The sequence below is a fragment of the Schistocerca nitens genome, chromosome 2, assembly GCF_023898315.1.
Source record: "Schistocerca nitens isolate TAMUIC-IGC-003100 chromosome 2, iqSchNite1.1, whole genome shotgun sequence".
In the NCBI taxonomy this organism is placed as follows: Eukaryota; Metazoa; Arthropoda; class Insecta; order Orthoptera; family Acrididae; genus Schistocerca; species Schistocerca nitens.
The window spans coordinates 631,374,753-631,392,435 of NC_064615.1; the positions used below are offsets into that span (position 1 = coordinate 631,374,753).

At 41.2% G+C, this 17,683-nt stretch overlaps 1 protein-coding gene across 1 annotated transcript in view; it reads left to right on the forward strand.

Moving 5' to 3' along the window:
• Positions 1 to 17,683, forward strand: part of LOC126235215 (dynein axonemal heavy chain 8-like) — a 570,318-nt gene that overhangs the window by 342,081 nt on the left and 210,554 nt on the right. The window contains exons 30-31 of the mRNA XM_049943945.1: positions 5,500 to 5,730; positions 12,267 to 12,491. Coding sequence (XP_049799902.1) covers positions 5,500 to 5,730; positions 12,267 to 12,491 — 456 coding nt within the window. The remainder of the gene's footprint in view (positions 1 to 5,499; positions 5,731 to 12,266; positions 12,492 to 17,683) is intronic.

The window sequence follows — 17,683 nt, forward strand, 5'->3', positions numbered from 1 at the left end:
GTTGTCCAAGTCTTCTTGTATTTTAAAATAATTTCAAACGACAATACATTTCTGTAGACAATCGCTTTATGTGCGAACACAGTGATAGTGCTGCTAATCGTATCAGATGAACTAACCCCCTCCTCAACCCACCCGCAGTTTAAAATTCTTTAACTTTCATTCTTTTTTGCATGCTGGATGACACAGCTCTTGGATAGTGCTTCACATTGATAGCCTCAAGTTTTCTTACTTCTTTGTGACACTCGAAATCTTTCACCGGATCAAGTTTATCTAGAAACAACGACTCATTTTCTGCTAACACCCAAACAGATTGTATTCTTTGAAGTTCCTTTATGCGCATGTGTTCTGTTTAACTGACTGTGAGATCAGTCGTCACACTGTTTCTTTAATACCCGTTTGTGAGTTACTGTGAGGCCGATTTTATGCTGTCATGGAAGATTACATAAGGTTTTATAAAGATCTTGTAACTTCCAGGACTTTCAATTCATCTAAAGGAAAAATTAACTGCTTTTCCATCTTATATACTGCTTTTTCTTCCTGTGATGATGATCGATACGACCGAAACCGGTGAAGAATAAAAAATAATTCGTACAGCTGACGAGCAAACTGCACTTCTACGAGTTCCTGACAGCTACAGCAAGCCATGTCACTAATATATTAGCTGTGCTAAGCCTTGTATCCGAATACTTTTGTCTTCTACAGATATTGTAGGATGATTCACGGCTTCCACATACTTCTTCTAACAGCTCAGATTTTTATTTTTGGTCCCGTTCGTCGACTCCACTGTTCACCGAATGTTTCCTTCTCCAAGCCTTGGGTTCAGTTGTCCTAGTCTCTTTGCCAATCAAAAACTTCAACATGTTTAACAATCATTGTAGCCTATAATTCTTAAAATGCTGCTTCTTCCTCATTACAATTCAACTCAGTGAACAGTACGTTATTTGCATCATAAGTAAAACCTACTACTTATCGATGACAGTACCTGAATATTTTTCCTCGCTGCACTATCCTGTATCATCTTCCCTATCTCTGGCACATTTCTTCGTCAATATCTACTCTACATTCTCTCTATTGGACCATAGCTTTAGAGATCCCAGCCTACTACACTTTTTAAACTCTTCTGCTTCCTTTAGCCTGACACTATCCTCGGAACCTTCTTCATACGTTTTTTGTGTGCATCTTTCAGGAAATATTTCTATCTCATTCCCTTTTGGATATTTTCAGCTCATGTATTTATTTCTTCACTAACTAATAGCTTTCCTTTGAAAAGCATCTTTCTTTTCTATATAAACCTTGACACCGAGAACTGAAATTAAGATTGGTGAGTCCGTAATTAGCGATGATACTCCTAGACCGTGCAAGCGAGATTAATAAAAGGTTAACACTTAGATCAAAATACGTGACAACATCCTTTAACAAGAACATGGCTGTGCCAGTGCTTCGGCTGGGCCTGGCACTGAACAGTAGGATTTGCAACCTGTGCATTTTACCACTCATTAGTCAATACAAGTCGTTGAGTACCATGCACTCTACTCTGTCCCGTCTTCCACTTCTGTACGTATCCCCTGCATGTACCTCCCAGCAATGAATCAAGTTCCTCTATGCCCCAGGTTCTTCGGACATCTCAATAATAGTCTCCCTACAGAACCCCTCATTCTTACAATTCCACACGTTCCATGCCCTGCCCTAAGGGACGTAAAGTGGGATGTAGCCGACAATGTAAACATTTATTTAAAAAATCATTACAGCCACAGTTATGAACGTACACATCCGAAATTATGCTGTGTAAATAAATAAAAAGAGCTGTATTTTAATGGAAAAATACGGTAAAAGACCCAGGATTAATATTTTGCCGAAAATATGGATTTTTAATTTTTTATTGCCTTTTTATAAAAAACCGTAACTCGGATTCTAGTGGTGTAACGAATTTAAAAATTTTACTGTAGGGTCCTAAGAAGGTTATAACACGACTGAACTACGATCATTGAAATATTAAAAATTTTATTATTTGAAGAGTTCTGAATTTTACATATTCAAAATTAAGTTTTTTCCTACGTATAATCTTATAAATCAAGATGAAATAGAAGGATTTTATATTTTTTACTTCCAATGAGACAACATGTTTCAAATAACTCCTGAATATTTCATAGCATTAGCGCATATAGTTTCTGAGAAAAGGCTTCTAATATTGCAAAAAATGAAAAACGGAGAAAGTGCGATTGAAAGATTTTCTTCTTATATTTCTATATGTAATAAACCTATCTCAATTTTAAAATCCTACATACTGATGTTCCTCATCCTCCAACTTTTTCTTCTTTCCCCTTCGAATTTGCCGGGCCTGTATTTTTGCTAAGACAGTGATCTGCCAGCTTTCTTGACCCTGCTCTCATCGATGGTTTAACATGCCTTTTTTTTTTTTTTTTTTTTTTTTGTAAACACACCTGGATTTACACCAGCTCTCCCCTGCACTTCAATTCTGCCATTATTTCTCTAATTAAAACATAAAACTTCATCACAGACACCTGTTTTTAGTACATAATGTCCACAGTATGTCCGTTTGAACACCTAATCCAAATTAAAATTACCTAGGGCTTTCATTCGCATTTTGTGTTTTGCCATGAAGACACTCCTCAACAAATCAGGGTTTGCAAGAAGTCTGATTATGTGCTTCATTGCATTTATAACAGGTTCTGACAGTGAGTGTTTATGTGAATAGGTTTCCTTTACTGTTTGTACTTACAGCAATAGTCTTTTGTGCACAGTTTGTGCATAAGCCTTTGGTCGGTGAATAATATGCAAAAGTAAACTGCCCACAGTGGACGCTTCATTGCCTCTAAATTATTTGTATTTTTCCTACTAGCTCTCCCATAATGTGACTGAAGAGAACCAATTTCTTTAAGAGTTCCTCCTTGTTCTTCTCCATCCTCAGGCGTTTCACATTTCTTCTCTTTCAGAAACTGACGAAACGTATCACTAAGCGCCTTTTGGGTGTGGCCATCGCATTCTAACTTTCGTATTGGAGTATTTTATGGTTTATTACCTATTAAAGCTTTTAAAAAAAAGAAGAGTCCCCACCACCATTTCCCAAATGTCTGAAAAGATGAAAGCGACTGCGAGTGCAGAGTTTAATATTTTAAAAGCATTTTAGATTTTGACATCAAGATAAAATTTATGCACAACATAGATTAATCTCTGTAGATTAGGAAAATAATATCCTTGAAAAACCGATTTTTTGAGCCCAAATCCATTACATCCACCGTTAACTGACAACTTTTCCTGATCCAGAAACATGCAAATTTAACTAGCCTTCGAACCAGTTGTAGTCTGTTTCCTCTACCCTTCTGAATTAAGGATCTGTTAAGTTCTGTTACCCACACCGAACTCCGAAATTTATATACGTTTGTGTGCTACCCTGTTAACATAGCTACCATCTTGAAAGATGGGAATGTTTACAGCTTACTTACCATGAGGATGTAGAAGAAAGGGCTCCACTTGGTCACCGAGAATGCTGAAACAAATATCCTTGTTCTTATTCATGGTAACCTAAACAAATGAGCCCAATTCAGATACTAAAAACCCCACAAACCATCATAAAGCCAAGTCTGACCTGAACTACGGGTACAAACCCTACACAGTGCAGGTTAAACACCTCGTGGTCCGTTGATGCACGTACTATTTTAAAAGAGGCAAAATCGCGACTCGCTGGACCTCCGGTGAGTTACTGTCCAAATTGTGTTGTTTGTCCCATTGAAGAGATGCATCTTTATGAATCACTGTGAGCAATGGCCTTGTACGAGCTACCCGACTCCAAATGTCCAATAAAACAGTTCCTTTCGAATACCCGCTCAGAAAGTGGTCACAACTGGACTGTATTTACTGACAGCAACAATTCCTATCAAATTTTAGTTCGATTGTTATTGAAAAGCCGTGACACTCATCTCTCATCCCTGTTGGTTGAGGGTCTCTTTATTATCCCTACATGCGTTGATACACTGACATATCAAGCAACTGCATTCATAATATCGCCATGGGCACATCCAAATACGATAACTCTAACCAGTGTCCAAACACGGTAACTCTGGCCATAGGCATGTCCAAACTCGATAGCTCTGGCCATGGACAGCTCCAAACATGATAGCTGTGACCATGCACAAGTACAAACACGATAGCTTTGACCATGTACACGTCCACACTCGATAGGTCTGGCTATGGGCTCGTCCAAACACAATAGCAATGGCCATGGAAACGTCCAACACGATCGCTCTGCCTATGGTCACGTCCAAACAGGAGAGCTCTGGCATGAACACATCCAAACACGATAGCTCTGGCATTGGGCACGTCCAAACGCAATAGCTCTGGCTATGGACACACACAAACACGGTCATGCGTTGGTGGAAGGCTCAGTGGCTGGAAGTGAGGGATAATAAGCTGCGAGCGGTGAAGGATTCTGTCCGACCGTGGCTTACCTCCTTCCGACAACGACGAGCTGAGGAAGTAGCCCTTACACGGCTTCGAATAGGACATTGTCCATTGACGCATGGTTTTCTGTTACGTCGTGAGGAGCCACCAACGTGTCAGACATGTGGGACACAGTTGTCGATACGACATATTTTAACTGAGTGTTTTATATGCGGGTTTGAGGGAAGATTTAAGTTTTCCACCAGACCTGCCCTCTATTTTAACTAATAATGAGGCGAGTGTGGCTAGAGTTTTACGTTTTTGTGTGATGTCTGGACTTCTTCCCAAAATATTGAGATCTTAATGTGCTGTAAAGTGGTTTGGTGACCCATTATTTGTAAGTGGTCACCCAGCTACAGTTAATTATTTTTACCTGTTTTGTACTGGTATTTTATTTTTAGTTTTATCTACCTGTTTTGATGTGCTGTGTCCAATCTTGAAATTTGAGCATTTACAATTCTCTCAAAGATCGGTTCTGAATTGATCCTTGTTTAACAGATCTTGGCTGCACTCGTCAACATTTATTTCGGGAACAGGCGCTGATAACCTCGTTGTTGTGGGCCCTAAAACACTAATCATCATCATCATCATCCCAAACACGATAGCTTTGGCCATGGACACAAACACATTACCTCGGGCCATGGACACTTCCACAAACAAGAGCTCTGGCCACAGCACCTCCAAACACAATAGCTCTGCCTATGGGCACGTCCAAACACAATAACTCTAACCATGGCCACATCCAAACATAATAGTGTTGGCAATCCAAACACGATAATTCCTTTCTAGCATTGTTTCAGATCTCCGCGTCGACCCATCTTACTGTGCTGAACCCATACAATCTTATCGGCATATGAATAGCACTTCTCTGCCATGACTTACGTCAGCAGTGAAGCCTCACGTGTCCACCTGGTACCATTTCTAGATTGTCTACAGCAATCCAAAGTGACTAATATTTGTACAGCGTGCTTAACAGCGTCCGGCCACAATAAAAGAATCGCAATGTTAGCCCCAGTTCACACCAGGCATCGTGCTGCGCAGGTGATGGAGGTGGAGATCAAGAAGGCGTCGGCACGCGCCGAAGAGGTGCTGGTCGTGGTGACAGCGTCCGCTGAGGCTGCGGAGGTGGTCAAAGCGGAGGTGCAGGTAGTGAAGGACCGCGCTCAGGCGCTCGTCGACGTCATCGCCGTGGACAAGGCAGAGGCCGACAAGAAACTAGTAGCGGCCATGCCTGCGCTGGAGGCAGCCGAGGCAGCTCTACTCACCATTAAGGTGAGTATCACTAACGGTGTATTTGTTTACTATAATAATTAACAGTCTTGGTTGGGTATCTACACATATAGAAAGATTACATACATAAGGGTGTAGGCGGTTGGCTAGTACATCGTGTTAATATTTTTTTGTGTGTCTTCGTATTTAGCTGTATAAGTGTTGCGTCTCTGAGGCAGAAATGTAGAAATATGGATAACCGCCAAACAGCCACACTTCGGTTGTCGTGTATATTAGAACAACCACTGTAATTCTAGCATACGAGGTGTGATCAAAAAGCAAAGGGAATTTCTTAATTTCGCGGGCTTTATACATCCAATTTTCAATTTTTTTTATCTTGTTGGTACACATGTTCCTGATGTAAGTTTGCATTTTCAGCTATTTTGAATATTTAGTTTATTGGTGACAGTCGACAATGTTATACGTGTTTCCGAGTGCTTGAAGAATTTTTATTTTCGAAAAAGATGAATCAAAGAATCTGCATTAAATTTTACTTGAATCAACTACAGTAGCGCATTCGAAATGTTGACTGTGCGTAAGACAAGAATATACGAGTTGTATAAACGTTTCATAGAGGGTCGAGAAGACATTGAAGACTGTGACCGCCCTGGACACCCTAGCACATCAGTTACTGACGACAATGTGGAAGAAGTAAGGAAAATGGCCCTGGAAAATCGCCGTACCACCCTCAGAGAGGTTGCTGATGATGTCGGCATATCCTTAAGCTCAAGCCAAGCAATTTTTTCTGCTGCGCGAAAGCATGATACGTGGAGCAGCGAAGTTTGTCCCGAAATTGTTAAATTTCGACCAAAAATTACGTCGCTCATAAATTGCTCAATGAAGTCGACAACCATCCAGATCTTCTAAAGAAGGTTATAACAGCTGACGAAGCATGGGTATACGGGTATGACGTCGAAACCAAGACCCAATCGTGCCAATGGAAACTGCCTGAAGAGCCAGGACCAAGAAAAATTCGACGAGTTTAATAACATATGAAGGTTCTTCTCACTGTTTCTTCGATTGCAATATCGAACAGGCAGCATGAGTTCCTGGCTTATGGCAGTACGGTCAATAAGGAATACTACTTGGAAGTTATGCGCCGTTGCATGAGAGAGTTCGAAGAAAACGACCAGAACTGTGGCAAAACGACTCGTGGAAATTGCAACACAACTGCTACCGCTCACACCTCAACGCTTGTTCGTTTTTTGTTGGCAAAAAACAAAACTGATATAATGCCTGACCCACCGTATTCGCCGGACCTGTTCCCCTGCGACTTCTTCTATTTCCGAGGCTGAAGATAACCATGATAGGACGTCGTTTTGCAACCACCGATGAGAAAAAACAGAACTGCTGAAGGACCTGAACACCATAACGAAAACTTGAGTTGCAGAAGTGCTTCCAAGATTGAAAAAGCGCTGGCATAAATGTGTTATATCTGAAGGGGATTATTTTGAAGCGCAGAAAGTTGATGTTGATGACTAAATAAAGATTCTTTCAGAAAAACAAAAATTCCCGTTGCTTTTGATCACACGTCGTCTGTACTCGTATTTTGTAGGGTGTGGCACACCATCCTATCTCGTACGCTAGCACGGTGCACTTTACTGGCTCCCATACACGATCAAACAATTTGTCAAATTTTACAGGTTCGTCAGACATCTGACCGTAAGCAGGGCTGTTTGACGTGTTTGAGAGAACTTTTATTGACGATAGATTTGACAAGATGGCGGACATTGTGTTGATGTCTCGCCGCGGATATTTAGCAAACAAATGTTTTATTACAGTTTGTCTTATTATATCGTGAGTTTCCAAAACTGTGGAAACTACGGTCAAGGATAGAAGCAAAATATCACTGGCAGTTACCAAAATGGTAGTGTTGTTGCGTTTTCCCTGCCATATATTACGTGGGAGGGGGTTAAGAAGAAAATCAGTATTCTACGCACAACATACAAGCAGGGATTGAATAAAATTTTAAAAATCGAAGCTCTCCGGTTCTTCCACAGACGATATATATGTTTCCACGTTGTGACATTTTCATAAACTCTCATTTTTAGTAGATGAGAATAAATTTTCGCATATCTTACGTATGTCTAGTTTTTCAATGTGAGAGCGAAGTAACTTGATTATTAAAAGTTTGACGGTCCATTCGGAGGAAGTTGATATAATTATCAGATTCTGTGTGTAATATTTCCTTTATCAGATTCTTGAATTTCAACCATTCCTTGGATCTCTCTTCCTTGTTTTCTTTTTCTTCTTTAAACACAGTGCTAAATTCAATGCAAAAAAATGTTTTGTCTCAATTGGTAGCCACTCCCACTAGTTTCAAAATACTTGACGACGCGAACAGCGTCTGTTTCAAAGTTGTTGCTACGTGTACGGGCTTGTATGATAAACCCGTGGGTAGAAATGAGCGAATTTGACAAACAAGTTTGATAGTGGACGGAGGCCTTAAGCCATACGAGCATATTTGCTCTCATTGGTGGCTTAGTTTTGTTAAGTGGTTTTCTTCTTCCAATGCCTGATACACCCAACATTTTTCTATGGCTCTTCATCTTCCAATACCTGATATACCCAAAAATTTTCTATCTGTAATATCGTGCAACAGAGGTCTTCTTTACAAGATGTGTCAATTATTGTTATCTTCCGACTTCCAACAACAGTAAAGATAGAGTTATGTTCACCCATTCCCTACTAACATTGTTTTTTGAGATTTTGTCTCCCCACGATATTTTATCCGTTCTTCTATACACTAACATCTCGTGACTTTCTAAATATTGCCTTAACCTATTCTTCCGCACATAGTTTGTGCCATAGAGAGCAAAACTCTACATCTAATAGTTTACTGTTTGCTTTCGCTAATCTGTTCTGAGCCTATTTGCCCGCAGCGTTTTCATCTGAATGTAGCCTTTGCAATAGCAATCCTTAAAATTTTTGTAAATTTTGTTAACAGTTTCAATAACTCTCCCTACGACTTCAAACTTGGCAACAGAAATGTCGCACACATTTGCCTGTATGCCACTGCACTACTTTTGCTACAGCAAGAGCTTTTCTACATCTTGACTACCTTTGGATAGGTATAAACAATGCTCTGTCTCTAATCGGTGATGAAATGTAACATATTTTCATATCTTCTGATACCTGTTTTCAGTTGTATTTTATAGCCTTTGAAAATGACGGAATGTCGAAACGTTTAAGGTGATTTTGGAAATGTGGTCTATACATCAGAAAAGTTATTTAATAAATAATTATACCACCCGAAACAACGTGCCATATGACTAACTATAAACGGTCAAAATATGCAAGAAGTTTATGTTGAGCTGACATACACCTCTACAGGCATCGTATGTTATAATACGAATGTAATTTTCAAGAGATTGTCGACGAAATCCGCTTTGTATAAGTATTTATTTTATCATCAGCCAGGTTATCTGGAATTTAGTGTACGGCTGACATCAACCTCACATAAAACGAGATGTACCTATCGACAGGACGATATATGGTGGTGATAAGTACCCCTTAACTTTCTGTAGTATCGTCTTCTGCATTTATAAACATTGACGATGTGCTACACTGATTTTATTGTACCTCCATCGTGTTTGCCAACTGTAAATAGGACTGCTTATGGAAGCATTTGTAGACTTAGAGAAAGCTTTCGACAATGTTGACTGGAATACTCTCTTTCGAATTCTGAAGGTGGCAGGGGTAAAATACAAGGAGCGAAAGGCTATTTACAATTTGTACAAAAAACCAGATGGCAGTTATAAGCAGGGGCATGAATGGGAAGCAGTGGTTGTTAAGGGAGTGAGACAGGGTTGTAGCCTATCCCCGATGTTATTCAATCTGTATATTGAGCAAGCAGTACAGGAAACAAAAGAAAAATTTGGAGTAGGAATTAAAATCCATGGAGAAGAAATTAAAACTTTGAGATTCGCCGATGAGGTTGTAATTCTGTCAGAGACAGCAAAGGACCTGGAAGAGCAGCTGACTGGAATACTCTCTTTCAAATTCTGAAGGTGGCAGGGGTAAAATACAAGGAGCGAAAGGTTATTTACAATTTGTACAAAAAACCAGATGGCAGTTATAAGCAGGGGCATGAATGGGAAGCAGTGGTTGTTAAGGGAGTGAGACAGGGTTGTAGCCTATCCCCGATGTTATTCAATCTGTATATTGATCAAGCAGTAAAAGAAACAAAAGAAAAATTTGGAGTAGGAATTAAAATCCATGGAGAAGAAATTAAAACTTTGAGGTTCGCCGATGAGGTTGTAATTCTGTCAGAGACAGCAAAGGACCTGGAAGAGCAGCTGAATGGAATGGACAGTGTCTTGAAAGGAGGATATAAGATGAACACCAACGAAAGCAAAACGAGGATAATGGAATGTAGTCGAATTAAATCGGGTGATGCTGAGGATATCAGATTAGGAAATGAGACGCTTAAAGAAGTCAATGAGTTTTGCTATTTGGGGAGGAAAGTAACTGATGATGGTCGAAGTAGAGAGGATATACAATGTAGACTGGCAATGGCAAGGAAGGCGTTTCTGAAGAAGAGAAATTTGTTAACTTCGAATATAGATTTAGGTGTCAGGAAGTCTTTTCTGAATGTATTAGTATGGAGTGTAGCCATGTATGGAGGTGAAACGTGGACAATAAATAGTTTAGACAACAAGAGAATAGAAGCTTTCGAAATGTGGTGCTATAGAAGAATGCTGAAGATTAGATGGGTAGATCACGTAACTAATGATGAGTTATTGAATAGAATTGGGGAGAAGAGGAGTTTGTGGCACAACTTGACTAGAAGAAGGGATCGCTTGGTATGGCATATTCTGAGGCATCGAGGGATCACCAATTTAGTATTGGAGGGCAGCGAGGAGGGTAAAAATCGTAGATGGAGACCAAGAGATGAATACGCTAAACAGATTCAGAAGGATGTAGGTTGCAGTAGGTACTGGGAGATGAAGAAGCTTGCACAGGATAGAGTAGCATGGAGAGCTGCATCAAACCAGTCTCTGGACTGAAGACCACAACAACAACAACAGCAGATATTAGTCAAACATAGATCTGGCAGTAGAATAAATTGGTCAGTATTTTAATGCAAATGGCGACATTAGAACGACACTGATTCAAGTGACATTCACATCATTTAGATAAAATTAGGGAAACGCGTTTGTCTTTGTTTTAAGGAAACGTGTCATTTTTTAAGGTTTAATCTTTAATGAAATGTTGACTAATATGTTAGAGTAAATTTAAAAAATGTTTCATTGTAATTTTTTATTGGAAGATACAAAAAGTTTGGTTTCTGTTAAATAAATCATTGTATCACTTTGGTAGAACAAAATACTGAAATTATAGTGCATTACATCGAAACACTGAAGAGCCTAGGAGGTAATCAAACTTAACCATCCCCCAATACGGAGGCTACCATGTTTTCATCGTCCTTGACCTCATCACCCCTTCCTCTCCTGCATACATGCGGAATTGATATGTAAAACATATGATGAACTAGTGGAACAAATTTACGAATTTTTTTATGTCTTCCAATTTTTTTACTTCTTTCCTACTCTAGCGTGTGCAGGTATGTAGTTTCGGAGGCTTATTAGAAATGCCTGCAAATCTGTCTCATTAGATTTGAAGTCAATCGCTTTATACTTTTTTTATGTATAGTAATCATTGTAATGCATAAGGATTTACCCCTAGAAGAATGTTATTTTTCGCGTTTGTGATATCTTTGCGTCCCCTCCGGAAACAGCTTGGTAGTCTTTGTAGTGATCTGAAAGGCTTTCAAAATCCAGGAACGTGTCAGTCATATCTCGAACTATGAAAGACTCATACTTCGGCAGCCCTGCACGAGGTCCATCCATGCCTGAGACGTGCAGATGTCTGTCCTCTTCTTTTGCGCCTATTTTGACTTTTATATAATAAGTTACACGAACTCCAGACTATAAGCCACACTCAAAATGATGTGTTCGACTTGGATCTCTTCAGCTTTTGCATTAAGTCATAGTCATAACTTGATGCCATAACCATCCAATGGTGGTCTTTCACTTGGATCAGTGTGGCAGGACGTATTTTTTAAAGTAAGACGTTCTTACAGAAGACAGTGGTTTTTGCGCATGAATCAGTGTAGCATAAAAATTTATATATTCTCCCATGCATCAATGGGAAAAGCTCTAATAAAGAAAACTGTCATTTGGATCAGTATGGCTGCACTGTACCCATATGACGTTCTTCCAGCAAACCGTGCACAGTGAACAGTATTAATGACAGTACACTACAGAAGTTCAGATTAGTGTTAAGAAATAAATTAAACTCGCTACAGCTTTTATAACTGCCTTTTTCATCTTGTGTATGCTCTCTCCATGAAATCGCACAATTTTTATGTCGGATATAATATTTTTATATTATTTCGTGACTGTCGGAATCTCCTTTCCTTTGTCCTTTCATAAACGTTACTAAATTTTTAAATCTGTTTAACAGTTTATTATTTCACACTTTTCACTGTTGTTATTTAGCCCATGAAAGCCGACATGTTGGTGTTGATGTGACAGGCGGCTGACATCGCCACGGTGAGGAAGCTGGGCAAGCCTCCGTACCTCATCACACTCATCATGGACGCCGTGCTGATCCTCTTCCAAAAGAAGCTTGACCCAGTCAAGCCTGACATGGAGAAGCAGTTCCTCATACCATCCTGGACCGAGTCCCTCAAGTGCATGGCAGACTCGCGCTTTCTGTTTAACCTGCAAAACTTTCCCAAAGACAGGATCAATGCCGAGGTAAGATGAATAGTTCTCCTGTCGCATTTCGGACAAAGAGTGAAAACTATCCCTCATTGTTAATGGATTCGTTGGGACAGGTTGTGAAATTTGGCGTTATGCTTGTAAATTTACACTCAATGGCCAAAAATGATGGGGAGGCAAAGGGTCACGTGTCGCTTGTTGGCTGCTGAAGCATGCAAGCTGCAGTTTTCTCTGTATATTTCTAGTAATCTCACCGACAAAAAATTAGTCACTCCTAGAAAAATCATTACAACCATCGTTTAATACCGTTAAGTCCGCCCCTGCACTTGATAACCGCCTGGATTCGGTTAGAAAGAGAGTCCACAAGTTTGGGTAGGTACATCGCATGCAGATTAAGCCACTCGCTGAGGATTTGATAGCGCAGTCCCACCAAATTGCGGCGATGATGTCGGCGTTTCATCTGCTGTTCCGACATGTCCCACAGCTTTTCTATGTGGTTCGAGTCAGGTGATTTTTGTAGGCCAATCGAGTTGTAACAGTGTGGGGGATCGTCCAGAAAACCAATCACGTATTATTCCAGCCCAGTGAACTCTGCTGTTGTCGTCTCGAAAAATAAGTGTATCGGTAGCAAAGTCAGCATGCAGATGTTGACTGAAAGGCAAGATCTGATCATTAGAATGTTTAAATCTAGATGCTGGTTCATGTTAGTTGTCACCTCAATGAGCTGGCCCACTTCATGATAAGAAAAGCACACGCAATACATCTCAGACCCACCTACGGCTTGAACCTGACCTTCAGGATGAAATGCTTCATTTGGCTTTCGGTGCACTCAACGACATGCGTTATTTGAATATAGGCAGAAACGTGATTCGTCAGACCACAATACATTCCGCCAGTTAGCTGCTGTCCTCATATGATGGTTTCTAGCTCACTGAAGGCACGCAGCTTTATGTGCCTATGTGAGCAATGACCTCTTGCAAGGTGAGCGGCTCCAAACGTTCATTGCATGTAGTTCCGTCGCAATGTTTGCTCGCTAACAGGTGAGCTTAGACATTCACTGCTTGCAGTAATTTCTGTCGGGTTTGGAAAAGATTTTGATTCACAAGCCCTGAAACGCGTCTCCGGGTGTCTCCCAGTCAGGATCTTTTTCCGACCGCAATTCTGAAAAATCGTGTTTCGTGGTGGTCACGTGCCTTACATCACCGCTTGTAGACACACTGAACAGTCCGCCACGAAACACCGACAAATCCAGCAAGTTCACACACCTTTTGACCATGGACACGGCCAAAGTCGACTACCCCTTTTTGCCACTTTGTCACGTCCTTACATTTACCCATGTTTTACGTACAATGTTCGCTTTAAACATAAACGCCTCACTGATCGCTGTTTCCTTATGCTCACGTGGAGGCAGTGCGGGCGCCGTTCAGAACGTGACTTTATCGCTGCGTCATCTGTAAAGGCATAAATATTCATCTGTGCCTGCGCCATAGGGTGACTGACTTTTTGTCCTGTAAGCTTATAAATGGGTTCCTGACACCCAAGGTTCGAATCGCAGCAATCTCACGCACAGCAAATCGTCGATCGCTCCGTATGGTTCTGGGGTGACGATGTGACGTCCGCTTGTCGAACACTTCGCTGTGCAGTGTGAAGGTTTATGCGTGCGGAACCGTCATCTCTGCAATGTTGAAGACACATCTTGCATTGATTATCATCCCATTTTCAAAGTGGGTTAACTCATGTCGGACTACCGTGTTCACTACAAACACATCTGTATCAGGCTGCCCAGATATCGTGTCTACATTCGCGCTGTACGCCGCATGCATCTGCAACGTTCCAGCATTGTACAAGAGACATCTTTAAATAGGATAACCCTTTACCACGACATTTAGCCCCTTAGTTTTAAACGAAGCTTGACCCGCACTGATTGCATTTCACGACTGTAAAACATTTTGCCGTTATTGCCTTTATTACATCACGAACATATGCTTCAACAAATATTACTGAAGAGTTCCATCCCGACAGGAAGTGTTGCACACATGCACATAATACAAAGGAAGTAAGAAACGGATATTACGCCCCGTAGACGATGTGGTCGTTAGCGATGGAGCACAAGCTCGAATAAGTCAACTATTGGGATGGAAATCGGCCGTATCATTTTCAAATAAATCGTTCCGGCATTCGTCTTAAGAGGGCACATACATGAAACGCAAACTCTCGTGTTATCAAATACTGTGCCTAAAATATTAAAGACAAAAAAGTAAAATTTAATGTGGTGGATAGTAATAATTAATGTAATTTTTAATTCAGGTTTCAAAACTCATAACCTGTTAAACCAATCATGCCAAAGATGAAACGCGTAATGTCTACATAAACTAATATACTCGTACGTAAGCAGTTTTGAATATATTTTTAATAAAAGTCATTTGTAACAGTTTACACCTTTTTGGGAGGAATTGGTATAAACAAAACATTTGAAAATTTAGCGCGCTCTGTCTCTCTCTCTCTCTCTCTCTCTCTCTCTGTGTGTGTGTGTGTGTGTTTGTGTGTGTGTGTGTGTGTTGTACGGTAAGAAACGTGTCTATCAGATATAAAGGAATTCGTCACACATTTCGCGAGAAAGAGGTACGGAAGTGTCACAAAATGTGGTTTCTGGGAAAATGGCTTTAAAGATTAAGCATATTTCTTCAACTGTAGCTTCTCAGAATTTTCCAGAACCGTACTGAATATCCCCTTTGTCCTCGACACTTCCCTTATAACTGTCTTTCTTTGTCTTATTTTCTCTGCTAGGTCCTGAACAGAAATTTCAACTCTGGACTCTCGACGACGGTCAATTTCCTCAAGAATGGTCAGAGTGAATGCACCAGTCCTGAAGCCCAAACGCTGAAACGTTTTCACTCTCCCTGTGTTCCCATTATTAAATGCAATTACAGCATCATATGTTGCAAGTTTTACAACTGTAGATGATGAAAATGTTGTCTTGGAGCAAAGTTTCCAGATGAGCGCATTCAGAGACTCATTTGGATTTTCGGTTTTGAGTTTTACCATAAACACACTTCCTAAGTAGGTCACTATTTGCAGGAACCTAAATGTGGGCTAGACAACATTCATTACAGGGATGCATTTCTTGTCAGTGTAGAAATAGTTGTTCCATAGACAGAAAGGGGACTGGTGCATGGCCGCAAAACATCGAACAACTTAGATTTCTTTTTCATCATTTCCCATACGATTTCGAGAATCAAAGTTTGGGAAATAGTTGTCAATAAATTTTACTACTAAATGCAACAAAATCTAAAAATTTAATTTTTGGTCAATTTTTCACACTTCCCCAGTTTAGTGGTTTATGGGAAGTACGGAAAATCTGTATCTGCACGACCACAGATGAATACAGATTCTCGCGAATCAAGTCCAGTTTTTGAAAAAAAAAAATGGTTCAAATGGCTCTGAGCACTATGGGACTTAACATTTATGGTCATCAGTCCCCTAGAACTTAGAACTACTTAAACCTAACTAACCTAAGGACATCACACAACACCCAGTCATCACGAGGCAGACAAAATCCCTGACCCCGCCGGGAATCGAACCCGGGAACCCGGGCGCGGGAAGCGAGAACGCTACCGCACGACCACGGGCTGCGGACCCAGTTTTTGAACCATAAGTAAATACACACATCAAAAAAAGCTTTGCATCACCTCGGTTACGAGAGTTCCGGAACCTGTACAAATAATTGGAATAGAGATCAACATAAGCATCATTTCCGCCCTTTTTATTGTTCATGACAACCACACAATGCATGCTGTACCACCATACAGCGTGACCTTCAGAGGTGGTGGTCCAGACTGCTGTACACACTGGTACCTCTGATACCCAGTACCACGTCCTCTTCCATTGATGCATGCCTGTATTCATCGTGGCATACTATCCACAAGTTCATCAAGGCGGCGTCCAGATTGTCCCGCTCCTCAACGGCGATTCGGCGTAGATCCCTCAGACTGGTTGGTTGGTCACGTCGTCCATAAACAGCCCTTTTCAATCTATCCCAGGCATGATTCGATAGGGTTCATGTCTGGAGAATATGCTGACCACTCTAGTCGAGTGACGTCGTTATCCTGAAGGAAGTCATTCACAAGATGTGCATTGTCGCCCATGAAGACGAATGCCTCGCCAATATGCTGCTGGTATGGTTGCACTATCGGTCGGAGGATGGCTTTCACGTATCGTAAACCGTTACGGAGCCTTCCATAACTACCAGCGGCGTACATCGGCCCCATATAATGCCATCCCAAAACAGCAGGGAACCTCCATATTGCTGCACTCGTTGCATAGTGTGTCTAAGGCGTTCAGGCTAACTGGGTTGCCTCCAAATACGTCTCCGACGATTGTCTGGTTGAAGGCATATGTGACATTCATTGGTGAAGAAAACGTGGTGCTAGTCCTGAGCGGTCTATTCGGCATGTTGTTGGGCCCATTTGTACCGTGCTGCCTGGTGTTGTGGTTGCAAAGATGGACCTCGCCATGTGCTGTGGCCTTCTCCACCAGACATCGCGGCGCCTAGAGTATCAGCAACAAAACTGACAGCCTGCAGCCGCGGGTTGCCCGCCGCGCAGGCACACTGAAGCACTACACAACCGACAGGCAATATTGATGAACGGCCACAACAACAACCACAACAACAACACCACAGCAAAGACACCAGCGGCCACCAGGGGCCACTACTGGCCCACATAAACATAAGGAAGAGGTCGCTGCAGATCCCGAAACTATTTTTACACGTCAAACCTCGTGATGGAAAATAGTTCCAAGGTACTCATCCGCCGGCGCTCCGCCGCACATCGGCAGTTCATCGACCGCCAGCAGACATGTATAGCTGCCACCCCGGCAGCCCGACTTGGATCTTCTCGCTGATCTCTGGATTAGGCTTGGTATATCGGAGAACTCTCTGGCGGAGACTAGTAGGAAATTATTTCAGTTGTTTTCTATATTATTCTTGTATGTAGTTGTGATTCGAAGACGGATCACTGTTTTGTGTTGGTGTTATACTTGGAGGATTTGTTTTGGTTTATTGAACAGTCCAATAAATTGTTTTCGGACTTTGATCGTTAGTTTCTTCTGCTTACGCAGACATAGCACCATGGACGTCGGGAGTGAAGATGCGCATCATGCAGCCTATTGCGCACAGTTTGAGTAATAACAACGTCCTGTGGCTCCACGAAAAGCATTATACAACATGG